Source organism: Convolutriloba macropyga, chromosome 6, assembly GCF_964194025.1.
Source record: "Convolutriloba macropyga chromosome 6, txConMacr16.3, whole genome shotgun sequence".
In the NCBI taxonomy this organism is placed as follows: Eukaryota; Metazoa; Xenacoelomorpha; order Acoela; family Convolutidae; genus Convolutriloba; species Convolutriloba macropyga.
The window spans coordinates 51,517,955-51,545,581 of record NC_134473.1 but is presented as its reverse complement, the minus strand read 5'-3'; the positions used below and the strand labels follow the sequence as shown (position 1 = coordinate 51,545,581).

Here is a 27,627-nt window from a genome sequence, read left to right as displayed (position 1 = left end):
TGTAGGCGTTCACTTTTATTTCCACTGCGCCTATTTTCCTTTTAAAGAGGATCATTATGTAAGTAATGCGCTACATCCAATCCATCCATATAATCTAATAGTCAGTAATGTAAAATTGATGTTTTATTTTGTTTTACATCGCATGTCATGGTACGCATCATGAAGAAGAGTAAACAAGTTTCTGAGAAAAAGAAAAGCATGAGGTTATTTTAATTAAAATAATCTCATGCTTTTCTGTTTCTCAGAAATGTGTTCACTCTTCTTCATGATGATGACTAATAATGATGGTGATTTTTTTGTTCTGATGATGAATAATAGTCAGTAACGTAAATTTGATGTTTTATTTTGTTTTACAGCGCATAACACATTGATGCATCGTTTCTGCTAAAGTAAGCTCATGTTTTTCTTTTTCTCAGAAACAGTATCGACTTTCGGATTTCTTATAACTCTGCAACCTTTGTCTTATCCAGTAATCCAACTTGAGCGATCTGTCTTGATCAATTAATTGCTGTTGAAAATGAGTTTACTCCCGTATGTTCATAGCTCGTCGAGACCCGCATTAGCGGTGGTGGCGTCGTCTGCACTGAAAATAGTGGCAGATTTCATCACAGCCGAACGTCTCGCAGGAAACATCGTGTATCCTGTAGTTGAGAAAATATTCGCGTGGTCGCACAATTGTCCACTGGAGACTGTGAAAGTAGTGATCATAGGTCAGGATCCTTATCCCAACGAAGGAGAAGCACACGGATTGAGTTTCAGCACCCAGAAAAGCGGAGGGAAATTGCCACCAAGCTTGAAAAACATTTACAAGGAACTAAAAAATGAATATGGTGTCGCATTTAAAGAACCCAACCATGGAGATCTTAGGTTTAATTCCTCTTAAATCTAAAGTGAAAATCGTCAATCGTCAACCGCAAGTTATGTGTTTTTTATTGGAGTTTGCGTCTATAAACATTGACAAAAACGTAGAAAAAGAATTGATAAATCTAATTGTGCATCAAATGTATTTATTCTGCTAGGACGCTTGGTCTATGTTGCCAATTCTCTTTAAAACAAGGACGCTTAGCGCCTTTAAAAATGATATCAGCTTTTTAAAGTGAAAATTAACCCAGCTATAGTGCATCAGCGTGCACCAGGTAATTTTATTATCTGAAAGGCACTGGCTGCTGATAATCACAAGGGAAAATCACAAGAAAAGAGCAACGGAAATCTTAATGTAGATATTGTTGAGAGCTGAAACAGTCTACGCTGCAGTTGATGAATGACAGAAAACGAAATTATCTTACGTGAAAATCTCATCTCGTTTATTCGAAATCCACGTTGCAATGTAACGCCTCATAAACAATGATTAAAAACGAACAAAGTGATCAAACTTTCTCTTCTTCTTTTATCATAATGATAAGCCATTTTTCTTTTAAATCGTTGATCGAATTTTTAAAACTACGCGTTTTGAATGGAGAAAGTATATCCTACCATGCAAAAACAAAATCAATACAAACAATTTGTTTTAAAAGGCAAATGAAATTCCTAATTTCCAATTTTTTGAAATCATTTCAACAAGATTCAACGCTTTTTCGATGTATAATGCAAACTACTGTCGTGTTCTGAATTTCAGCCAGGCTAACAGTGAGGGTACTCTGTCGCTCAGAAGATCGATCAACCTTACTTTAGAAACAAGCCAATTGTTAAAAAGAAAAATAAGGGAACAAACCCTACCTTGTCTCATCTCTGACATTTGCCCTACCCAGCTCTTAAAGGCTGTTAAATTTGGCTATATCCCAAAATTTTGTAATTGATTAAAGTGCACCGATACGAACGACTGTCCCTCAGTAATGATTTATTCAACTTTTTCAAGCAACTATCAACTTTGAAACAGTGCTACTGCGGATAATTTTCAGAAACTTCAAACTCTTTCGTGATTCACTCAAAGTTTCTAAATAACAAGACTCCTCACAGTATTCTGACTGGTCTTACAACTTCAACTCAATTTCAGAGCTAATTTCTAACTAAACCATCTGCTCTTTACCTCATTTATTTCTCTCTCTCTCTCTCTCTCTCTCTCTCTTTCTCCTAAATTTGGCATGATCAACTGATTACAGTTTTCTCAATTTCGGTTTACGTTATCTAAACATAATTAAATATACCTTGATAACTTTATCAAACAATGTAAGTCATTTTTACTTATTGAAACTTCCTCGAGAGGGATCACAGCAAGTTCCAAATTTAATATTCTCATCACTCTGTTTCTGTTCGTCAGTTTTGTGCCTAACTGATTTCATCACCATTGTTCTTCAAGGGCCATTGATTTCCGTGTATGATTATTTCACTAACTCATACCCCTGAGGTTAAAGTTGTGGCTTTGGCCGCATTTCCCGTCATTCCATGCGAATCCCCATTCAAAAACCTGTCAAAGAACGAAATTTCCAGGAAAAAAATCGACCTCTGGAGGTCAATTAAGGGTCGAAAATCAAAGTACGAGTGATCAAGGTGATAAAAATTACTATTGTCGAGGAACGTGCATCCACAGGTGCACCTACCCACAAACTGGTATGACCTGACTCTTAATAGGTAACGTGCAGTGCCTGCGCACATGTCTCGTGGGTGTTCTGTATTTGATCCAAATTCAAAAGGTCATATCTCGTGTTCTAGGTGTAAAAACCTCTTCAAGTACCAATATTCAAAAAATGTAGGGTGCTATTCCACTGGTTGCATGCAAAAAAATAGAGTCTTAGCATTATTCTTTGCGAGCCGTTTGCAGTTTGAAATTTATTATGGAGTCGTGGTGCCTAAACCCGAAAAATTAGAGTTCATCGAATTTGGCAGAGGTGGGTGTTGTTATCATTGACTGTCTCAAGTTATCATTTTATTACCAATTCAAAAGCATTGGGCCGCTCAAAATTTATTTTCGAGCACTAGCGTCATCCCGAAGCACCAATTTGCAGTCGAACCCGGAGAATTTGATTAGCACCAATAGAAAACCTTAAAAGGGGTACGTTAACCCGCCAAAAATCTTAAGATTACTGCCAATACTCCACTTGCAATTCAAATTTGTGTCCCGCAGCCCGCGTGCAACAAATGGGAGCTAGAATCAGACCCTAATTTTGGACTCCCGCATCAAAATTACTTTATCTACATTTTTTAGGTCAATCTGATATCAACTTTTCGAGAAACTACCATTATAATATAAGTACTAAATACCTACTAGCAAACTAGCCTGTTTACAGACAAAAACATAAAAAAATCTTAATCATTTCCCTGATCAGCCCATATCTCATTCTCGACTAACGGCTCATTGCAACTGTACAGTTTCCTTATATCTCTCTTAAACAGTCACTTTTCCAATAAAAAATAAAAAAAATCATATGGTTATTAACAATTCCGGTGTTAATAGCGCTTGTTGAGGTCATCGTATAGGCCGGAAAAAAAGAGCACGAAAAAACCATTGACAGTACATGACATTGAATTTTGATTAACTTCCGCTTAAGATATCTACCTGAGGGGTGTGGGAATGATCGGATTGGTCGTATTTTTATAAAGTGATTACACCATCTTTTTATTTGCTCAAGTCGAAATTTTTAATAACTAAGCTTCTCTCTTATGATTTTTGTCCTTACTAAAAACTCTTGATTGTATTTTCTATCGAAATAGACAGTGGCAAATGATTCGAGGTTGGCCTGCATTTGCGTACAGGACCTTATCGCGGAACTGTCATTGGTTGGAAAAAAACACTATGAAGCCCTTTAAGCAAAAAGTTCTACACAAAAAACAGCCATTTATTGTTGCTTGGTTCCCTAAATCAGGTATTACATCGTTCAAAAACTCATATGAAGATATATCAGCTGCACAGCTCATATGTCCAACACCCCCCACATACAAATTAATACCATTGATTTGTCCAAAATTTAGTGTTGTGCATCTTAAAGAAGAAAGAGGTATGCGTGATTGTTCTATCTGCAATTGTATTTCAGTCTATCCTCACAATATGGAACCACTGATTTTTTTGACCAACAAACTCTTGCCATCGTATGTCCTGAGATAGGATCAGGGCAGAAGAGAAGACACTTTTACAAATTATTTAAATGATTCGAAAAAAATTTTTCTAGTGAGAATTGCAGATTTTACTAAGTTTACTAAGTTCAATCATTTTAAGCTGCCTTTAATTTTAGAGTGCACAATACAAGCCTATCGCAGTAATTATTGTACATCCTAAACGTAATTGCGTCAGTGCTTGTCTTTCTACTATTATTACAGGAACACACATGCGGGTGAATTTGAAAAACTGTTCATACATATGCGCACTGGTTCCGATAAACAACTCTATGACAAAAATGGCAAATATGTTTTATCAAGAGAGATCAAGGACGTCAAATTTATCTGCACAGATTGTTTGCCCGACGCTTTGGATTTAATATTTATATATATTTGGACTATGGTTACGGCGAGAATCTATTGTATCTTTGTTTAACAATCACTTAAAAGGAATAAGTTCCGGGCGTCAAATTTCTTATATTCCAGTTAGTGGAGCTGTCACTGAATGGCCTAAAAATTTACCGCTATGAAACCAAGACTTGAATGGTAATTTTTTAAGCCTTTTACATTTAACTTATTTGAACTCAGTTTTAGTTTCCACTTCCCCCTAGTCCTATGCTCCTGTGCTAACATCAGACAAACCTCAGCGGCCTTTTCGAGAACTTTACTATTGCATTCCACACATTTTATTCTCCCTGTTGTTGCGTTCCGTCGATTAGGGCCCTTACTCTTCTTCGGACTTCGATTTCTGCCGCTTTTATCGTTTTGCTCTTTTCTTATTTTTTAGTAAAGAAGCTATGGGGGTTTTGCAGTGGGTTTCTATAAGCAAAGCAAGAGGTGAAAGAGGGGGTGCGCAATCACAGTCGAGGGAGCCAGATTGTCCTTGAGTCTTCCTGGAGATCAATTTTCGTACGACCCTCTTCGTATTTTTTATTCTTGTCATCTTATTTTGCTATTTTCTGTTCTTTAAACTCTTTTAAGAAAATAGCAGAAGTTGCTTATTTTTCTTATCAACCTAATTTGACAGCCCCAATACTCTCCCCCTATATGCCAAGTGTCCAATTTTATCTATTCAAGAACTTTGCTAACTTTTGTGCACATTTGTTGTAATAAGAACTTGGTGGCCTATTTGTTGGCTCTCAACGAAGCGATTAAACTTGTTCAACTTAGCTGCGATGATTTTTTTATTTCTGTTGTCTTAAATACGTGCTCTATAAAGAACCTACAAATGTTTTGGTTTTAGCCGGTGCAATTTCTCGCGCTCTACAGCTAAAGCCCCCACTCGTTATGGTTGCCTCTGTTGATCAAATTTTACTGAAAAAGACATTAAAAGCTATCGTTTGCCAGTTTTTTGTCAGTGAAATGGATTGTAAAAAATTTTTAGGTTTTTAGGACCGTGAGGCATTTTTTATTATGTACTGGGTGTTTGATATTAATATATATGATGAAAAATTAGCCAGACTTATATGCAACTCAATATCGGTACTGGACAAAGCGAAATGCAATTTTTTTTTCAATTTTCAGTGCTGGGCAAGTCACAATGTAAAAGGTACTGTATAAGGCTTGTCTCAGTGTTCATTACTGGGCAAGTCTTTATAACACTTGCAGATTGAATCTCAAGTTAAAGGCAATTTTTCAAGTTAAAACTTTAAAATTCGAAAAATTTTATTGCGTGCCATGATTTCGCGGTTAAATTTCAGTCAGGTTCCTCATTCAAATATCAATTACTCACCAAAATATATTCGATAACTTTTCAGCTGCTTTAGGACGTTTTACTAATCTATTTTTGACAATTCTTGGGCTAAATTTGGCTAAGTTTTGTAGATTTGTCATGTCTTTTTTAAGACTTGCAATCCTGAATGAAAATGTTGGCCAAGAGGTGTAAGTCTAAGTGCAAGTCTCAGCCAACGCTTGTATTTGGACATGCTTGTGGTGACTAAGACTTGCATTTAGTGTGCGAAGTGTAAAAAGTGACATGTTCATAGCTCTGAATCAGTACTGATAAGACTTTGCTAATAATCGTGCACAATACTGATATTGGTTTGCCGTGATGTCCACATATTTTAATCACCGGACCAATTTTGAACGATAGCCTCGATCTTGAAAGGTTGTTATTGGGAGACCCCGCTTTGTCCTATAAGGTGCTTTCCATGAGATGATCCATATAAAACTTGGCTAGTCTTTGAAGATATTGCGGGTATGGAAAGACCGTTGGTCGACTTAGGAAAAGACTTTTGATCGACCCCTACTAGGAGGTCGACCGTGTATTTAAGGTACGGAAATACCAAACCCCCTCCCTCCCCCCCCCCCCCGGTCGACTTTATAAGGTCGACTTTATAACTCTTTTCATAAAGTCAATCCTCTCAACTAGGATTAAAAAAGAAATAATTAGCCAGAGGAAAAAACTGTCATCCAATAAGCGCGTGGGGAAAACAAGGAGTGCTACTGCTGAACCCAGTTCTCACGGTCAGAAAAGGTGTACCCAATTCACATGAAGGCAAAGGGTGGGAGGAGGTCACAGCAGAAGCTATCAAAGCTGTGGATAACAAAGAGGAACCCGTTGCGTTCATGCTGTGGGGCGAGAAGGCGAAATTGATGAAGGCACTCATCAAAAATAAGAGGAATGTTGTTAACAATCAAACCCGCTTTTGAATCCAATGAGCATGTAATATTATAAAGCACAATTAGTTTACAATCAAGTACAGACCCCAGTGTTATAATATGTTGGACAAAAATTGCAACTAAAATCACGTCATGCTAGCAGGAACTGGACGAACAGCCTCAGAGCAACTTTAGCAGGGAATATACCTAAAAAGACCACCCTTATTTTCAAAATACCCTTTACACAACCAAATCACCAATATTTTGACCTCTTCCTAATAAAAGTAAATGCTTGGTTGTTAACTGACACTGAATTCAGGCACAAAATTCCCGAGACCTCTCATCCGTCGCCTAACTTTGGAGCAGCCCAAAAGGGCTTTCTGGGCTGCGGTCACTTCAAACAGGCCAACGATTTCTTGGCTGAAAATGGATTTGAACCAATCGATTGGTGTTGTCTTTGAACTATTACTTTAATATGATCTGCGCAGAGGTATATCTAAATCGGGACGGTCAATATAGTCCAAGTGCGTAGATAATACTCGTTTTTATATGTCAAGACACAGAATTTTCCTAACTGTGTGGAGCTTTAGAGATTTTCCTACAATGGACCAGTTTTGACATTAAAAGAAACTTCAGCAAAATTGACTTCTCGTTTTTTTTATCTGAAGAAGTACACTTTTTTGGAAATTAGTTAGGTATGATGCCACGTTTTTTTCGTCACAATAGGTAAAGCGAAATTCACAAGAGATAAATCAGCCAGAATCGATTATCCGATTTAAGTACCTCTGCGTAATTATCAGGAGCGAATTCTTCATTATTTGAACACCGTCCCCCACCAGTGTAAAAAATTATGATTTCTAATTAAAAGTCTCTGGAGCTAAATACATGAAAGAACTTTATAGAAATTATCCCTCAATTTGACATGACATTATAATATTACTTAACTCGAACGGTGCTGCTTTACTAATGAGCTTGTAGATAGATGCTACATAAATGCATCGGTTAATAAATGAAAGCGCTATTGTAAATGTCAACATAATCATTCGAAAATTGAAAAATATTCTTTGTTAAGCTCTTCCATTTTTCTAGCCTCCAAATTTGTCCAGGAAAAATCAAGAGTCACTGCTCTCATCTGTTGAGAGTGATCATAACTCCTAATCTGATTTAATTTTTAAGCTGCCATAAAGGAACGATTAATTATGGAAACTTCACATTTTGTTTCGAGTGATTAAAAGTTTTTTGACAGCATTTTAAATGAACTTGAAAACAAAGCATATCAGGAAAAGTGCTCAATTGCAATCCAAAGAATTGTAAAACTAATAAACTGGATATCAAAAGGTCCCCCAGCAACATTAAACTCTCTCTCAGTCAACGAGCATTTGCTTTTAAATATGCAGAAAAAAACAAAGGCATCTTAAAACAACCTTTAATTTTTTTTTCAAATATTAGTGTTGAAAAATTAAAGGAACATTATAAAACTAATGATCCTACGTATCCTTAGAACGTTTACACCACAATAAAAAATTGCAACAATCAATGAGAGATTAAGTATAAAGTGCAGAAAAACATATTTGGCAAAAAATTCGAAATTATTTTGAAAATTAGTTGCCTCAAAGAAAAAAGGGAAACTATATAAAACAAAATTTTAAACAAATCATAGAATGCAGGCTTAATGAATTCCATTGGGCAGAAAAATACACAAAAAAACACCGAATAATGGCAAAAACAAACATTCATTGAAACTTTTTTGAAAATAGAAATTTTCAACATCTTATAAAGAACTGGCCTGATTTCAATCGACTAAATAAAACCATTTTTACCTCATTAGCAAATGGTGAGATGAAAAATTATTGCAGATTATTCATTAGGCAGCAAAATGCACAACAAATAAAGACAATAATCTTCTGGAGCGTTTGCAGGTATCTTCTTGAATCCGTGTCGTAGTTTTAAAAGGCACGATATAGAAACGTCAACCATTAATAAGGTACCTCTATAGCTCAAATAGCATATAGCCGTCAATGAGACTGCACCTGATGATGTCAATGACACGACTCATTTTCGAAGTCAAAAAAATTTGAGCTCCGAATTGAATGGATTTGATTCGCTTTTGCCTCACTAGCAACCTTTGGGAGCTGCTATCAATGCGACTAAGCAATAAGACAACATGTATAATGAAAAAATATATATATCAAAAAAATGGCCAGAAATAAATTAGAACAACTGGTTTCAAAGTAATAAAATGCATTTGGTGCCGGTTGCGGAAATCACCACAAAATATTTTAAATGGCTGTCATTCAATAAACGACTACCAATTGACAGAAAAAAAAAGATAAAAACTTTGCAGCGGCAAAAACCGAGGAACGAAAAACTTCTTTCTAAAAACTCTTCTGAGATGATTTTGTCATTTGTATACTCAATTGGATACCCAACAAGTGCCTGTAGGACGCATCACAACCAACAGTTGAGAAGTGCAAAATCAGAAAATTTGAAAAATTCCAATTCCTCCTAATTGTTTATTTTCTATAGGTTGCACTATATAACCTCTTAATATCAGTACCTGTTAGAAACGCTTGATTATCTAGTGAGCAGATGAAAATTGTTGCATTGAGGTGAAAATCAGTAGAAATGTTCAAAAGTTTTTGAAAAACAGACCAAAATTTAAACAAACTTTGATAAGAAATCCTTAATTTGTAACAAACACAACTCATATTCTATATCAATCAAATCCTTTGATCTCCAAATACACAAAAACAAATAATCGCAACATGAGAAAGACCCCAATTGCTGTAAAAAATTAAGAAGATTAAAAAATGAAGAAAAAAAACAGAAACAGAGCTCAGCAAGAAAATAAAATGTCAAAAAGATCTAAAAAATATCATCTAAAAGTGCTATTTTTCCCGGGTTGATGAAATCAGTTTCAAAAATGCTGTCAAACAAACAAAAGTTGAGACAAATACAATTGGCTGTAAAACTTAGCAATAAATCTAAAACACTACTTTGGAAAAAGCAGCAATTGTATTAATAAAATCAGTCGTTTAGCAAAATTTTTTCCTGCTCTGATATTTCTTCCGCTCTCGTAGAAAACTGCAGAATCAAAAACCACTTACTCTTTGGCTCTGCTTTCGCTTCTGGTTCTACAGAAACACCAAACCAGCAAAACTCTGTGCAATCTATGTTTCAAGCAAATTCTTTTAAACAGCATTATGCGATCTATTTCTTAAAGTTCAGTTGTTAATCAAATTATACCGATGCATCGAAATTTGTCAGCTGTATTGCCCCTTAAGAATCATACTGCATAAAGTTGTCGGTTTTTTGTTTAAGTTAAATTGAATGTTTTCTACATATTAGCGAAAAACTACCTCAGTCAGTCGATTGCTCTTAATTTATCTACATCTTATCCCTAAAATAGCATTTAAGTAAAATCTTCCACATTTTTCCATTTATTCAATAGTTGTTTCTGGGGGTTTTGTCGCAACGTTATTGTCATTGAAATGTCTTTTTTATTATTTTGTTTTTAAAAAATTAAACGAAATATTTAATTTTGGTATGGAAACGCCCCGTGTGCGTTCGACTTGAGTCTGACAGGAGGTCACTTCCATCAGAAACCTCGACCCGGGGTACAACTGACTGTCATGAAAGAAGGGCAATTAAATCGTTCATCCACAAAAGCAAGAAACAGTTTCATTCAAGTTAAAAGCAAGACAAAAAGCGATTTTCATCAAATTTCATCTTATATTCAAAAACCTTATCTTAAAATATTCATTATTTAATTTACACCATAAGCTAGATCGGGGAGCTTTTTTTGTTCCATGATTTACATATATTTGCTCTAAATGTATGACTAATAGTTGGTGATTAAATAGCAGTATTTGCTGGTGCCGTATCAAAAACAGTGCAACATGCTTTTTCGAATAAAACAAAAACACGTGGTTTTAATAACAGACTAGATCAGTTTTCTAATTATAGTTTATTAAACAAACGTCTATGTTTCTCAGAAAAGGTTTTTCTTAACTAAAGCGCATGTGAACTTTTTTTTATTTTTCTACCTTTTTTGATCAACGTTATTTTTTAGCACGATTTTCATTGAAAACTTTATTTTTGCTGTCATCAAAATGAGTTTTTCTTCATTAATTCATCCATCGTGGAGACAAAAGTTGAACTACGATTTCACAAAAATTGAGAATTTTGTGAAACGCGAGCGGTCTTCTGAAAAGACAGTTTATCCTCCGGATGACCAGATATTCACGTGGTCTCATCTCTGTCCACTGGATTCAGTCAAAGTTGTGATAATTGGTCAGGATCCTTATCCCAACGAAGGAGAAGCACACGGATTGAGTTTCAGCGTTCCGAAGCGTGAAAAGAAAGTTCCGGCAAGTTTGAAAAATATATACAAGGAGTTGGAAAACGAGTATGGAAATGAGTTTAAGAATCCTGAACATGGAGACCTCAGGTTATTTCCTCTTATAACAAGCAAACTGTTCAAGCCGGTTCAACCCCGCCTGCGCATCATACAAAAATCTTAGATCATACTAGGTCAAATATGATTCTTAGTAATCATACTAGGTCATATATGATTTGTATGAACTCTTGGTAGTCATACAAGGATCATATTTGATTTCTAGAAATCATACAGGGATGATACAAAAAAATTTCAAAGCCTAAATCTGTATAATTCTCATTTTCTATTGAAGCTGAGTAAATTTCTTAGAAATATTATAAGGTCACATATGACACATAAACATTTTTGACTGGCGCCACAAATTCTTGTATAATGTAATCATAGGACATAGTAAATTATTAAATCGCATTTGCAATTCACATTTGATTCTTTTAGTTCGTTAAAAGAATAATTTTGCAATTTGGACATATTCAAAAAACGAATTTGGAGTTTTATGCAAAAAAAAACATTTCGTTTAAATGAAAATTTAAAGGCATTAACTGGCTTCGGAGAATATCAAAACTTCAGTTATCTATTTAGAATTAATCTTTTTAGTGTCGAACATTGCAAATGATATTGTACGTTACCGTCTTTTGGCGGAGCACAAAATGATCATACCGCGGTGGTGCCTTACCGAACAAAATTTTTCAAAAAAATTTAAATGGTAAAAAATATTTATGAAAAATAGTTGTCTGATTCTTGGTAATCATACTAGGTTCCTCTACTTCATGGTAATCATACAAGGATAATGTAGGATTTCTTAGTAATCATACGAGAATTGCACTAGGAAATACTCTATGATTTGTAAGACGTCACATATGAACCTTGTATGACTAAATAAGAAGTGGCGACCCGGGGCGTATTCGGTTATCTTTTTTATTTCTTTCTATAAAGCAGGATAAACAAAAAGTTCGACTGCTGGAAATTTTGTCTGAAGAAAAATTTCCTGTATTTGGAGACAATTTAGCATTAAAAGGGCTCTAAATTAAATATTTTGATAAATACCAAGCTACCAGCATTTTTGTTACCATATCGATGAACCGGATACCCATTTTTCTGTCTTTTTTAAATTAATCAAAATTTCATCAAAAAGTTTTTTTAGTTTTATTAATTAGCTTTTTTTTTAATTTTCTTCTCACAAACGGCAGTAACAGATTGCTGATAGTGAGCTGAACAAAACGCACATGTAGTAAGAAAATATATGAAAATGCTTAGTTGATAAAATTTTTGAACTTTTGAACTGATGGGTCTACCTTCTATGTCCAAATCCTTCACCCAACCAGCCTTCACCCAACGAGTCGGGAGAAACATTACAAAATACTACTAGTTTTTCTAAACTTTCTGAAATCCCAGCAAACACCGCCAATTGTCTGAGTAACTGAGAACACGTTGGGTGCAACAAAATTATGTTTGATCTATTAAAGGAACTAAATGAAACTCCTTTTTTATTAAATCTATTTTAAGTGCAATGTGGTGGTAAAATTGTGCTGCCCGTGTGTATTTTTCAAAAATTCAGACGGCTGATATAACTAATCAGACATCTTATCCGGAGCCTAAAAAACATGGCATATCAGTACTGAATCATTAAACCTAAAAAGTAATAGTTGATCCAGTACTGTATATGTGTATCAATCCTTCATCACTACATCAGCTAGTGCAGTTTAACAACAAAGATCATATTTTTTTCTGAAAATAGACTGTGTAAGTTTATCTTTATATCAAATTATCTTCATCTGAAACTCTGGAAAAAAATTGAAAATTTTGAAGGTAAACTGGAAAAATAAATCCCAGTCTTGCATTTTGTGTGTGTGTTTGTGTGTATGTATGTATGTATGTGTGTGTGCGTGTGTGTGTGTGTGTGTTGGGGGGGGGGGGGGGTGCGTTTCTTTGCGACCATTTGATAAACAAGGCAGAGACTGAAAGACTATTATCCCTAATAAGGCATGGGCATCAGTTATTAAAACTGTTCCAACGGGAAAACTGACGAATTGATTAAGAGGAAACAACTATATCATCATTTTGAAGTGCCTGGGCTCAACAAGGTGTACTACTGCTGAATGCAGTGCTCACCGTCAGGAAAAAAGAACCTAATTCACACAAAGACAGAGGGTGGGAAGAATTCACGGATGAAGTTATCAAAGCGGTAGATGAGAAACGTGATCCCGTTGTGTTCATGTTGTGAGGTGGGTATGCGAAGAAGAAAGAAAAATTGATCAAAAATGGAAGGAATGTTGTTAACAATCAAATTACAGGGCGGATTGCAGAAATAAGATTTCAAAGTTACAGGTCATAGAGATATAGAAACCAATAAAATTGGATTGAATTTCTGAACATAGGAAAACACCACAAACCTTATCACAAAATTTGTTTTTCGAACCTTTTCTTGGATCGGCTATTCTTTGAAAAATAACGGGGAAATTTTAGCAAAACTTGAAAATATTAGCTTGAATTGTACATGAATTAACGAGGCCCACAAAACAATCAATGCGGTTTCTTTATCTCAGGACCTAAAATACGTCAAATGGCCGAAGGCGAACGAAGACCGAATCAGGCTACGGCAGTACCCCAATGTTAAACAAAAAAAAACATAAGAAGAATTCCGGAAAAGACTCGGAGATACTTTTGCCAAAAAGTTAGCCTGTCAAGTTTCTAGTTTCAGATCGCAGTGAGCATCAGAGAAAAAAAAATCTCTTATTTGAATAAAAAAAACGAAATTTAACAAAAAAAATTAATTAAATAAAAAAAATTAATCAATTTTTCAAATTCTAAGGTACAAAAACAAATGGAAAACAAAATTTCAACTAATCGAGACAATTCAATTGCTCACACAAATTAAGCTGAAAAAGGCATCTCTTATTTTTTAAATAAAGCAAAAAACAAGGCAATTTAGAAAAAAAACAATAAAATTTCCATTTTTTTCAAAAATCAAAGAAATAAACTGCTTGGTACCAAAGAACCTTTAAATTGTAATAGAAACTACCCACGAGCAATAATCTTACATTGAGTGGCAATTAAATTAATATAATACAATAATAGGTCCGAAATCGCTAAAAATATCCTTCAAATCGGAAAATTAATTCAAAAACCTTAAAATTAGCGTAAAACTCACTTTAATAACCAAAACCTTCGAAACGCTATCAAAGCAACCTTAAACCTACAACCTCTGTCTGAAGTAACTTCTTAGATAACACTGACCTTTCAGAAACAACAAAACGCTTGAAAAACCGCACGTGAACAAAAAATTTGCTCGCTTAGCGAAAATTTTTTACACGTACATTTCTGTTTGAAAAGAAGGCATGAACAAAAGAACTACTCTCTCTTTTCTCCGCTCTTCAAATTTGTCCACTAGAAGAACTTTTACAAACATACGTGATCTTACGCTTTTTTGCTCGCTCACTTATAAACAAAAAAAACAAAAAAAGTCATAAAGCTTCTTCGAGTCCTAGTATAAGAACGCATCAATTTCGATATCACAGCTTCTGAGCAAAAGTATTTGGTAACGTTATTCAAAATTGTTGAAAATTTGAGAGCCCAAAGAGGAAAAGGAGGCCATTTTTCGATGCAAATTTAGTGATATCTACACGGGCCGTGGTGTCAACGCTAAGAAAAAGGAAAATTATATAGGGTTGGACGTGAATGCGTCGAATTTATGCAAGATCTACGCTTTAGGCGTTGAAAAGAAAGTGTTGCCTTTTATAAGCACAGATCTTACCCTTTTTTGCGTTAAGTATAGTGGTGATTATGCAAACTTTTGCGTTTCCAAGCGTAGATCTCACATAATTTCGTGTTAAAATTAGCGTTCGTCGTACATAACTTTGCGTTGAATTTAGCGTTAGTAATGCAATTTTTATTTGAATTTTTGGGGCTAGTTAGGGGCGTGAGTGTTTTTGTGTTTTGTAAGAGTGTATGAGGGTTGGGGTTTGTGAATTTTTAGTAGGGGTAGTTAGTACGTGGGGGTTAGAGTTAAGGTAAGCTTACCAATTTTAGATTTTCAAAACTGAATTTTTGACAAATTCATATGAAGTGCATTGGAAATTCAAGCTTTAAACTCACATTTTAATTTAATGAAACTCGACAAATATATGGTACTGAGGGATAGTGGTAGAAAAAGCGAAAAACCTGAAGTGTGAAGTATGCCAGTGGTTCAAGGTTCTTAGGCAGAGCGGTAACCTTTTGTATGATCAGCGCTAAATTCGTAACAACTAAGTTTAAAATCGTGAAATTGTTTAAAACCTACTCCTAAAAACACAAATTTCTGAAAGATCTACGCTTAAATATGCAAAATTTTGTAATATAACTGCTAACTAGCGTTGAAAATTTAGAAAACTCATCGCATTTTTCTTACAAAATTTTGCGTTGAATGTGTAGAATTTAGAGACGTAAATTCAAACCATTCAATTCAAAATTTTATAAGAGAAATATGTTGAATCTTCTAACTTGTCAACGCTAGTTACTGCTTATCTAACGTAGTTATGGCCTTATTCCTCAGCTCGGGGAGTTTGAGGGTACATTTTTTACAAAAATATATGACTTGTCTGTAATAGTTACTTCGATTTGTACACACCCACGTGTTCCTACTGTATCTGGTGGTCCACAGAGCATATACCAAAATACGCAGAGATAGAGAATAGAAAACATTATAAACGGTATATTAACTTTCGCCTTTTTCTGGAAGAAATTTAAAGATAAATCAGTTTTCGATGATTTCAGGAGCGTTTAAATTATTGCTATTTTATGCCAATTTTGATGAAAAATTTTTCTCAGGCTAATAAGAATCCAAAAAAATGTGAATAATGTGATTGAATAACAAGAAAAAATAAAAGTAAGAAATTGTAACATTTTAAAATTAAAATATTAAAAACAGTGCAAACTATATCAAAACATTAGATATGGCTTAAAACCGTTGCAGAGACTTCATTACAATTCAATTCAGAAGCCATAAAACCTGCTGTTCCATCATTGTGACAAGCAAAAATGAACTACATTGAATGGTAAAACTCAGAATAGATTTCACATTTTACGAGACAACATAGACAAAGTCTTAAACACGAAAAGAATTTCACTATAGATATTCGATAGAGAACTTTTGAACTACGTTGTAATTGAGATTAATTAGGAATTGTCGCTAATCAGATTAGGCAAGGAAACAACAAAAACGACCACCAATAAAGACAAGACCCCAAAAGTCCTCTATAATTTCATGAGATTACAAAATGATAAGAAAACAAAAACCGAATTTAACAAAAGAACATCAAGATAATTTTTTTTCTCGTAGAAAAACCTTTCTGACGTGTTTTTAGTACAAGAAAAGTAACGACAAAAAACAACAAAATTAGCGAAATCGATCACATTATATGAAACTAAATCAAACAAGGCGGCTCGGTAATGTGCGATGGCACATAAGGTTCCGACCCTTTCCATCCACAATTTTGGCATAATTGTCTACCAAATGAGGAACAGATAGAAAAACCCAAAAATTATTTTTTGCGAATCCCAAAAAAGTCCGCCTTTTTCAAAAAATTCTGTATGAACGATAAGATAGCCTCCAAAGCAAATAACTCAGTGGAGTAAAAATTGATGGATTAGATTGCTGCAATTTGTCAATATTAAGAAAGCGAGTCAAGACGAACAGCAAAATCAAACAACAACAACAACAAACATTAATTACATCAAAAAATTTATGTCCCTCTTAAAAACTAAATTTAATAACAAAGTCAACATACCGTCAGATAAACCTAAAACTAGACAAAAATAACTTATAAATCACCAGAAAACACATGCGACCAGTCCATAAAAAGGTTTGGTAACAATTATACAAAAAAGAACAAAAACAGTAAAGTAAAAAAATTAACTTATTTTTTGAAACAGTTAACTTCAAAGTAATAAATACCATTAGAAATCAATTAATATTACCACAAATTTACGATTACCACTGCTGCTTCTATAGAAGGGCATTAGGACCTGTCCTTATTCATTTTTTAAAGCGGCTAAAAAGAACAACAAAGAATAAACAAAATTTCAATTGAAACTTGCCAGAAAACGCTGTCAAAACAGTCAAGCAAAATTTTGGCACTCAAAATATATTTGATTGCGCCTTCTTCAAACAGCTATAATGTAGTACGTGGCCATTCATTAGTAAGACTAGGTAACAAGTAGACAAAAAAGCGAAGTGCTAAAGTATGTAATACTTTTAATTTTTTTTTCGAAACAAAATTACATTCAATGTCATGAAAGGCATTAATTACAAAAAAGAGCTATTTAAATAGGGTCGTTTATTGATGAAAAAGAAGCCCTCGAGACCTGTAATTATCCAGAATATTTCTTGCATCTGCAAAAAGAACGTCAAATATGACAAAAATCAAAATAATTTACTTTTTTTGTGTGAGAAACCGGTGTCGAAGCCAGTAAGGTCATAACAAATTCTTTAAAAAAAGATTTGGGACACCAATCCCTTTTATTCCCTTGACACCCATAATGTCATATTTGACCTGTAATTAACTAACGAGGTTAGGTAACAAAAGAAACATAAAAAGAACAAAATTGCGAAGTTAAAAAGTTTTTTTTGGAAAACGATTGTTTTCAAAGTCATGAAAGCCATCAGCTATCTACTAATATCAGAATATCGATTCTTCTATTCTTCCATAAAAAATCAATGAAAGCTATCACTATACAGGAAATTTCATACGACCGAAACGACAAAGTATAAATGACAGTTAGAGACAAAATTAAAAAATTCAATTGATTTCTTCAAGAAAGAGGCGTCGAGGCCGTTAAAACGATGATGAATATCTTTCAGGATTTTAATATGTTCAATTGCGCCTTATTCTGAACGCTAATAAGGTGACATGAGAACTGTAAATAATGTGATAATGTGACAAAATTAGAAAACGTGAAAAACTGGCAAATATCAAATAAACAAAAATCTGAAATCTTGTAGTATCAGAGCCAGAAAACAATAACTTCAGGCTTGAAACTGCAACCGAGAATAAATGTTTAATCAGTAGAAAGAAGAAGCAGTCTTTCTTTGCTGAGACTAAGCTGGAAGTTGAACAAATTAAGAAAAAATTAGAGGAAAATTTAATTAAGCCATTATTTCTTGAAAAGTCAATCATTTTTAAAAAAAGAAACGACCATAAACTTTCAATTAAAAAACTAAATGCATTAGCTTGGAGCTGTATAGCAAGCAAATTGGTTGGACCTATCACTCCTGAGCTTTGATTTGATATGTTCTGTTCTTTATTTTTAAAAAGAAGTCTTATTTTTTTTTAAAAAAAAGACCGACTAATTACAACCCGATTTTTTTGGATTGTAACAGTCCAAGAATGGCCCAAAACTAGCCCTGCTAATACTTATTGTCTGCTAGGAACAATTGATTTTTCGAATGTTGTAGATATAGATAATTTGTTAGTTGAAAACTCAAAATAAATTTTGCATTTTTGATAATCAACGAGTAAAGTTAGCAAAAAACAGCAAAGTTTAAACTACAGTGCACTCTCAGCGGACTCTGAAGTAGAAATAGCCCCCTCTGAGTCTACAAAGATTGTATGAGTGTTGATTGTGGGTGTACTGTCGGCATTTTTGATAATCAACGAGTAAAGTTAGCAAAAAACGGCAAAGTTTTAACTACAGTGCACTCTCAGCGGACTCTGAAGTAGAAATAGCCCCCTCTGAGTCTACAAAGATTGTATGAGTGTTGTTTTTGGGTGTACTGTCGGCAAATTTAATCAAAGTGGGCTAAAGTAGCTTATTTCGTGCTTTTTTTTATGAAAAAGGCTAAATTTTGAAATGTTTATCCAGATTTTTTGACCAAAAAAATTAAATCAAAACATTCAACAATGCTTGTTCAACGACATTATTTTTAAAAATTATAACAAATTTTAGCAAAATTGACGAAAATTTAGGCAAAAATTCCGGAAAATGTGAATAAAAACAACGTGAATTCACTCTTCTTTTCTCAGAAGTTTAAACCTCGATAACTCCCTGTAGAAAACGAAAATTAAAAAAAATCTTTTTAATTTCATATTCTACGATGGACGAGCTTTCTAATGATACCAGTCTCAACTCTCTACGATGAATATATCGAGCGGCGAAAATTCACGGAACAAAAAAAACCCATTTGAGTATATAGTTCCTCCCCCCTCAAGGGGGTCGGAACAATAAGTGAAAACTATAGCACTTAATATTGGTAAAATTTATAACGAACAAAAAAAGAACAATGGTTCTTAGGTTTAGCTTGGGTGGCAAAACTGAAACCTTGGTCTTCAACTCCGCTTAAGCTTTTTCTAATCGAAAATAAATTGTCGCCAAACTTTTCAGATTTAAGATTTAAAAAAGATAACTGGAAAGTGCTCTATTTTTTACCAAAGCTGACTTCAGAAAACGCATTTTCAAATTTATATGTTAGAACATAAATTATTAAAATTGTTAAAATTGAACTGCAATTATTAAAATCGTTTTCTTTCGGCCTTCAAAAGTAGCCAATGGCACCAATCGTCAATGAAACAAAGTTTGAAGAAAGCATAATTAATTCGTAGAAAACTTAAAAAATCAATATGAGATTAGGAGCACAGATTGTAGAAGAGACCAAAATTTAGCAGACAAATTACCTTAAAGAAGCGGTGAATAAAACTTCAAACCCTGAACTGCTTTATTAATTCACGTCTAAAATTAAAAAGGAAGTCAACAGTTCTTACAAAGAAGACAACGACCCAATAGAATCCAAATTATTTGGATCAGTTGATGAAATACAATCAAAACAAAACATAATCTAAAGAAATGACTATCAATTTCGGATTAAAAACAGCTTTTGATAGTAATTGTTCCGACCCCCACTTTAGTGGGGAGGGAGGAACTATATACTCAACTGGGGTTTTTTTTGTTCAGTCAATTTTGGCCGATCGATATATTCATCGGAGAGAATTGTGAGTGGTATCATTAAAAAGTCCGACGAGCGTAGAATATGGAATTAAAAAGATTTTTTTGATTTTCGTTTCTTACAGGGAGTTATCGAGGTTTAAAGTTTTGTGAACATTCGACTGTTTTTGTTCACATTTTCAGTAATTTTTGCTAAAATTTGGCAAAATTCTGCTTAAAAAAATCAAAATAAGTTAAAATTTTTAACAGCAGATTGTTGTTGTTACCGTTTGAGATAGAAGAGCGTTGCTGAATTGTTTTATTGAAGTTTTTTGGCTAAAATTTTGATAATATTTTCAAAATTCAAACTTTTTCAACAAAATGGCACAAAATATGCTTTTTCGGTCCACTTTGTTAAAGTTTGCAAGACCTAGTGACCTAGAAACCTTAGCACAGACTCCCTGATCTCAAAAAGAGCGCTAGTTGCAATTGGGCTACGTATGACAGTCTTCTGGATTTAAAACATTGCCGTTTTTTGCAGATTTAACTCAATGATTATTCAAAATTCATCGTTGTTTTCTTCAATATTTGAAGAACTCCACTCAACAATTGGTCTAAATCGCAAAAACTTGGAACATTTGGTCGGTTTACTGGGCGCGCAACAAAATCAGGGAGAGGTTCGATAATATCATGGATTCTTAGAATCAGAGATTTTTTCGTTTTTATTTTGATGCTGCCTTTTTTCAAAATTTTTTGCTTTTATTTTTTTATTAATGTTAATTATTGACGAAACTTTTTCTTTCACGGGTCCGTTAATGGCAGCTAAAATTTGTGTAAATTTGAGGCTGGATGTAGATACAGTTGGTTTTCAGAGAACCAAAAGGTTTTTTTGGCTTCGAGGAAGAGTTTTAATAAAATTTAACTGTATTCTTGTCTTTTGCCTTCAATTGATATTCTTTTTTCAGTTTGATTTTTGAGTTTAACCACTCAATGATCTAAATTTCTTCCTCAAAAAGTGTAGGTGAACCTTTTCTGTTCCTTCGGTTGTTACCTAATGTCTCTTATGTTATTGAAACTATTTGTTTTAAGGAAACTTCTGTGATTTTTTGAACTTATCAATTTTTTGTATTATTTTAGTCAACATTTTCCTTATTCTCAGGAAGCACAGTCACCCTTTCCTCCCTATTTAATAAAAACTAATTTTGTGGCCGATTCTTTGAGCAGAAGGTTTTCTTGGTTTTGGTACTACGAGTTTTCATTAAAAATTTTCGGACTTTTGTGCATAATTGCCCATTTTTGCTATTGTTTTTGTTTCTTTTGAAAATTGTCCCATTATTTAACAATCTCATTGAAAAAAATTTCACAATATTTGAAACTGAACATATTTTTGTTTTCATAACATATGGTTTGAAGGGCTGCCACACCGTTCTCTTGCAGAAATTGGTAGAGTTTTTTTCCCCTTTATTTGTTGTTAATTTTTGTTGTCATATACCAAATTTTGTCTAATTAAAGGTCTCAGTGGCCAACTATAGATAAACAAATGAACATAATGTTTGATATCGGTAGATAGCTAATGGTTATTTTGACTTTCGAATTAAACTTCTAAGAAAAGTGTAATAGTATTCTTCAACTTATCACTTTTTGTCCTGGTTTGCGTTTTATTCTTCGTATTTTACTATATTGTATCATTTTCCGAAATAAGCCTCACTGTTTAGAGCACTTTTTATTGTTTTGTTGAATCAAACAATATTTTCCTGTTGTTTAAACGTTTTAAATGATGTCTTCAGGGCTTAGACAATTTGTTTCAGCGGAATTTTGTGAAGTTTAGTTATTTTTCAGTTTTGTGGTTCTTTTTGTTGTCATTTTGTGAAAATGTTTTACAAAAAGACGTTATGATGACCCAAGAAGACGCAAATGAAGATGTTATATTCTCGCGGTTAATATCTTATAAATTTAATTGCGCCAAAACTGTGCTTTCGTAAAGTTGTTTGTGAAACTTATTAGTTCAGCTTGTATTTAATGTTTTTTATAGTCTTTTTATTAAGTCTCTTTAATAACAGTCGCGATTTTTTTCCAAATAGTTGCAAGACAAATTGCCTACTCTTTTAGTCGAAAGCTTTTGTTGACTATGAATTTTGAAAATATTTGTTTTTAATAAAAAAAAGTGATAGATTTTTGAGATTTGTTAAACAATTTTATTTCTGTTAAATTGTGGCTAAGCATCTCTATATACATTTCAATTCATTTATCAATTGAAATACAGTGTGCTCTTCATAAAGGTTTTTTTCCTCAAATGGTCTTTCTTCTTGGAACAACCAGTTTTCATGAAATCAATTTTCGTGATTTTTGTTTATTTGCCCCATTTTTGTAGGGTTTTGTTTTCTTTTCACAGTATCACAATAATGGGCGTCTGTTGATTTACAATTATTTTCACCTGCAATAAATGCAGACGAAGATTTTTATTGTTTTTAGTGATCAGCTTAATATTAAATTGATTGTGGGGACATCGTTTTCGTGCATAGTTTTTCGTGCAAATTTTTCGTTTTTGCCTGTATTTGTTTTTCTTTTTGTAGTCGTATGACATATCCTGGATGATTAAAGGCCTCAGTTGCTCTCTATTGAGGCTTGAAAGACTCTCTCAATAATTTCATTTGATACGTAATGTTTCTGATCAGTTCGATTTTAATTGTTTTTTTTTAAAAAAAAAAAGCAATGTTTAAATAAACTTCGCCCCTTTTTCAAATTTCTAGTCGACTTGCTGCCAAGTCACATTGAAGAAAAGTCCCATATTTTGTTCCAAAAAAGTACCAGTTAACCCTCTTAGTATAGATTTTATCTGATGCCATTTTGATTTGGTTATTAGTGGTTTTCAAAAAACGGACAAGGAGTTATGGTCGTAATTAATATTTGTAACTATTTGATTTTTATTGCCGACTTCTCTCGTATTCATATTATTGTAGCCACAGGTCTCATAGGCCCTCTAGAGTAGATTGTTTTATTCTTTTAGTAGTTTGTTGAACGATATGTTGATATGTTATTTTTTTTATCTCTTCCTCATTTGGTAGACAATTATTAGATGAGCGGGGTCGGAACTTAATGTGCGAATGCACATTACCGAGCCGCCTTGTCAAAATATTTGACCCCACAGACGCAAATGAAATTGAAAGAAAAAGAAATTATTAAAAAATTGAGAAGGTTGCTTTCGTCCAAAACAAAGCAATTGTCATCACAATCAAAGAAAATGCCTTCGCTCCGCTGAAAACCAATGTTACACAAAACAACAAAAAGAATAAATATCAACAAATTTAAGATTTGTGAAATCAAAATTATTAAAATACGTACTCTTTGATACTAGAGACCAGGCAACATTGAGTTCTAGTTCCATTAAACGAAAAAGCGATGATAATAACAACTTAAGAGAAAAACAATAATCAAAGTGAAAAGAAGTAATTGAAGTCAAAAAAATTTGTCGTTTCCGTCAGGGCAAATGAAATACGCTGCATTCTAGCACCAATTAAAAAGCTGAAATCTGTTGCATAAGAGGGTTAATGAATCTTTTTTTGCGCTAAATTAACACCAGTAAACACCAGATTAAACAAAAAAAACACACAACATTAAAAGAGATCTGATATTATTTGAAATGGATTAAAGTTCAAGTATTGGAAAAGGTCAACAAGAAGTGAAAAATTTATTGAAAACAAATCGTTGAAATGTACTTTAGAAGAGATAAAAAACTGTTTAGGTAACAACTGAAATCTTTGCAAATGATTGCCGGATACTTCTTGGGAGTTTATTTGGCCTCCATTATTTTGACGCTCAGTGATAAGACCGCAAAATATTTTTTTTAAAAGTAAGCAAAACTCAAAAAAGTTCAATATAAAATTTTCCGATAAAACATTGTGAAAACCAAAATCCCAGAAGCTATTTTTTTGCTATTTGGCTGGAATCAATTGTACCAACTAAAATTTCAATGAGGTCGATCATTGAGGACACTTAAAGGCAAGACAACAAAGGAAAAAAACACGTTAAAACTCCAAAGAACCAGTTTTTCATTTTTTTTCTTTTAAAACACTGCCAAAGAATACGCGTTAATATTAATTACTTTGTCATTTTATCTACTCCTGCTACTTGATTGAAACTACAATTTCAGTTTGGCTTGACTTTCCCATTTAAAAAAGTCGAAAGTCGAAAAATCTTGCGCACAACATAACAGGACAAGTCTTGAAATACAGTACTGAAAATTTAAACTTCAAAATTCTTGACGTGACCAGCAATGCAGGTCAACAGTTAGATCCGGGCAGACAAACATGTTGATTTATATTAGCGAAGAGCTGGACAGTACTTCAGGGAAAATGTGTACAAAACGAGCTAAAACGCATTTTGCGCCCATATATTTTACGCTAAAATATCTAGTATCATTCGAGGATGCTTAATGTTTAAATCTGGTACTCTTAGCGCCAACAACAGCATCAAAGGTCCACAAGCTGTATCATAAGTAATTTTGAACAAATAAATGCTTTCCCCAGAATGAAGTAAAAGAAGAAAAAGAAGTAGAAGATGAAGAAGAACAACGAACACACTAAAAAAAGTTCAGGTAAATTTACCTTAACGCGGTTAAGGTAAACCTTTGTTAAGGTAAACTTAAGGTAACAATTACCTTAACTTTACCTTAACTTGAGTTAAGGTAAAAAATTACCCGAACTGTGTTAAGGTAAAATTACCTTAACTTACCTTAACTTTATTAAAAACTTTCTGCAGTACATAATTGTATATTTTTAGTAAAATTATCAAACGAAATGTTGAAGTTTATTACAAGAGCTTTATAATGATCCTTAGATGAAGCAATTTGAGCTAATATTTGTCGACCTACACTACATCAAACACCAAAAATACTTTCAGTGAGTGCTCAAAAAAATTCAAAAAAGCAGTAACACAACAATTTTGCAAAAATTGGTATTTTTTTCACACGCCTTTGTTTATGTATAAACTGCTCACAAACCGATTTCGAGTGATACCGGTGCATTAAAAGTGGTCCAAAACAGCTTTTTTTTAAGAAAACATAACTAATCGATTTTTCACTTTCCATTGATCCCAGAAGAGGTTCAACAAAACGCACCATTGGTATAGATTAACAAATAATGCTGAAAAGTTTATTACAGGAGCTTTACAATGATGTAACTGAACTTTATTTAGTGTGAAAAAGAATAGCTGTAGGGCAATTTTCTTAGATTAATTTTCGTTACTTTTATTGCCATTTGCAGCCCTTCGTTAGTTCGCTTTGTTGTCTGGATCCTGTATGTTAGAAACACCCCAAATTATACCCAATATTTTTTGCCGTTCTGAAAAGACTACCAGAACGAATGTTTAGCTTAATGTCATCGAACTGAGATAATTCAGAGCATTGTAACGTATATATGGTGATTGTTAACGTAATCGTGCACAAAACAGACACAAAGTTCTAACGACTTCTCATCCGTCGCCTCAGCATGGAGCAGCGGAAAAGGGCTTTCTAGGCAGTGGTCACTTCAAACTGGCGAATGAGTTCCTCTCTCAAAATGGAGTTCGTCCAGTAAACTGGTGTAAATTTTGACGACGAACACTTCAAAAACAGTTCACAATTGATCAGCAAATCCCCCGTCGGCATAAGAAAATAACTGTCTGTATTAAACTAATGCCCTTTATCTAACGTCATAATTCTAGCCGGGGGGTCTTTAACATCACTATAAAAACACGGTCTAGCGCAGAGTTAGATTTGATGTAATATAGCAAATTATGAAAAAAAAATATGCTAACTATAACAATTATTATATCAAATTATGTCGAGGTCGAAGACTGAGTGTCTCTTTAAACGTTTTAATGTTCTTATTGCACCAACAGATCTTTCAATGACAAATTTTATTGTAACAAATAATTATTATCGAAAGTTAAATATTATCGGAAAGCAATTTACAGTTACTGAATAGTTTAGAAAACTGTTTTGCTCTGCAGAATTTGCAAATATTTAATCAGCATTTACCAATTTATGTGTATCTTTAATTTGCAATCGAATAAACATTAATAGAATACAAATATGTCGAACGTCTTTTTTCGAGAAGTTCCACCCTGATGATCAGGATTGAAAGGCTGATGAAGTCCCGTGCTGATGATCAGAACAAATGAAATAAACAGTTATTACAAGACACAACCTGACAGTGAACAGGAATGATCAGACATTTAACTATCACACATGCTAACATTTCATATTTGAACATTTCATTCTCAAAAGAGAATGTTCTCAAATGATTTCATGTTTTGAACATTTCATAAACATCACAAAACTACTCATCAATCTATGATCGCAAACTGATCAACCAAGCCCAGCCAACTGAATTATTTTTTATTTAAATGCATATGAGCTATTTTTTATACCAAAGTAGACACCACCCACGAGCTCAAGAACAGTTGCGAAATGAATCAAGACAATGATTGCTCATGGTCAGAACTTTTTGTTAGCGTTAACTTTAATTAAAAAAATCGTTGAGAATTTAAACTGAAAATATTTTTGAAAAAAAACGTCAGAGTGATATCTCATATTGAATGAGCATATCGATATTCTATGGACGAAATTATCAATTTTATCGGTGCGATTGAAGCAGTTCCCGCTGCACGAAAAAAAACTAGAGTATTTTCTCACGCTGAAAATTTGAGTTATGAGATACATAGTTAAAATGACGCTTGATCTGCGTATGACACATAATGTTCCCACATTCCAATTTGAAAGCATAACGCATATCAAGTCAGTATTTCGAAAATGACATTCCAGAAACGTTTGTTTCAGCGCCAAACAACTTCTTTGTCCAGTTGCTATGACAAAAACTTAAAAAAAATAAGCTGAAGTTTGAAACAAAAGCAACAAGGAAAAAAATTTTGAGCGTTCAGAGGAAGCAAATCATCTAAGTATCCTTTACTCTTGAACTACTTAGGCAAACATAAATTATGATATACAGTATAAAAAGATCTTGATTTGTAGGAGAACACGTAAACTTTAAGTTATTAATTTTATTGAATTCTATTTCATTATTCACTATCAGTTTTTGTTTTCAACTCCTTGAGAAATTAAAGTTCTTTGCAACCCTAAAGTGAAATTGATGACTTCTGATATAAGGTTAACTTTTTTTCAAACCCTCTACTGTTCTCAGCCGGAACAATATGGTCATAAAATTTCTTAAATGTGGCTTGAGATACTTTGTGACGGTTTTGCAGCCATATTGTACACATTTTGGCAAACAAATTTTTGCTGAGAAAAGTAGAAGATTGAAAAACAGGTTACCTTGGATCAAAAGAAAGTTATCAAATTGACTTTGAAATTGCAAAAAAAAATTTATTTTCTCCAGGCGTCATAAATAAAAACTGACGAAGCTCAATCAGAATTGTGACCAATAAAAAAAAGTGACGAAATTTTTAGTTGAATTTAATTCATGATAAATAACGACAAAAATGTTTTCCTAAAACGTTTTGTAAGTAAACTTGTAACTTCTACCTTTAACATTTTTTGCAATACACACGATTCTGATTGATCTTCATCAGTTTTTATTTATAATTTTTCGAGAAATTAAAAGTTCTTTTGCATTTCTAAAGTTATTTTGGTGGCATCTGATTCGAGAATAATTATTTTTCGACATCTGCACTTTTTTCAGCAATATTATTTTTGGTCAAAAACGTTGCTA

The 27,627-nt window shown here is 33.4% G+C and overlaps 2 protein-coding genes across 4 annotated transcripts; both read left to right on the top strand.

The window, feature by feature from the left end:
• The first annotated feature begins 327 nt into the window (after nucleotides 1-327).
• Nucleotides 328-7,187, top strand: LOC142341029 (uracil-DNA glycosylase-like). The gene is made up of 3 exons (XM_075391857.1): nucleotides 328-867; nucleotides 6,450-6,651; nucleotides 6,951-7,187. The coding sequence occupies exons 1-3, from the start codon at nucleotides 518-520 to the stop codon at nucleotides 7,089-7,091; spliced, it is 693 nt and encodes a 230-aa protein (XP_075247972.1). The 5' UTR covers nucleotides 328-517; the 3' UTR covers nucleotides 7,092-7,187.
• A 3,418-nt stretch (nucleotides 7,188-10,605) lies between these two features.
• LOC142341028 (uracil-DNA glycosylase-like) lies at nucleotides 10,606-25,859 on the top strand. 3 transcript variants are annotated; one of them, XM_075391854.1, is made up of 3 exons: nucleotides 10,606-11,080; nucleotides 13,094-13,211; nucleotides 25,435-25,859. In XM_075391854.1, exons 1-3 carry the CDS (start codon nucleotides 10,743-10,745, stop codon nucleotides 25,492-25,494), a joined length of 516 nt encoding a protein of 171 aa, XP_075247969.1. In that variant the 5' UTR covers nucleotides 10,606-10,742; the 3' UTR covers nucleotides 25,495-25,859. The 3 variants fall into 3 exon arrangements, with proteins under 3 accessions (XP_075247969.1, XP_075247968.1, XP_075247970.1); XM_075391853.1 differs by having other exon boundaries at nucleotides 25,407-25,859; XM_075391855.1 differs by having other exon boundaries at nucleotides 13,094-13,294; nucleotides 25,370-25,859.
• Nucleotides 25,860-27,627: the final 1,768 nt, after the last annotated feature.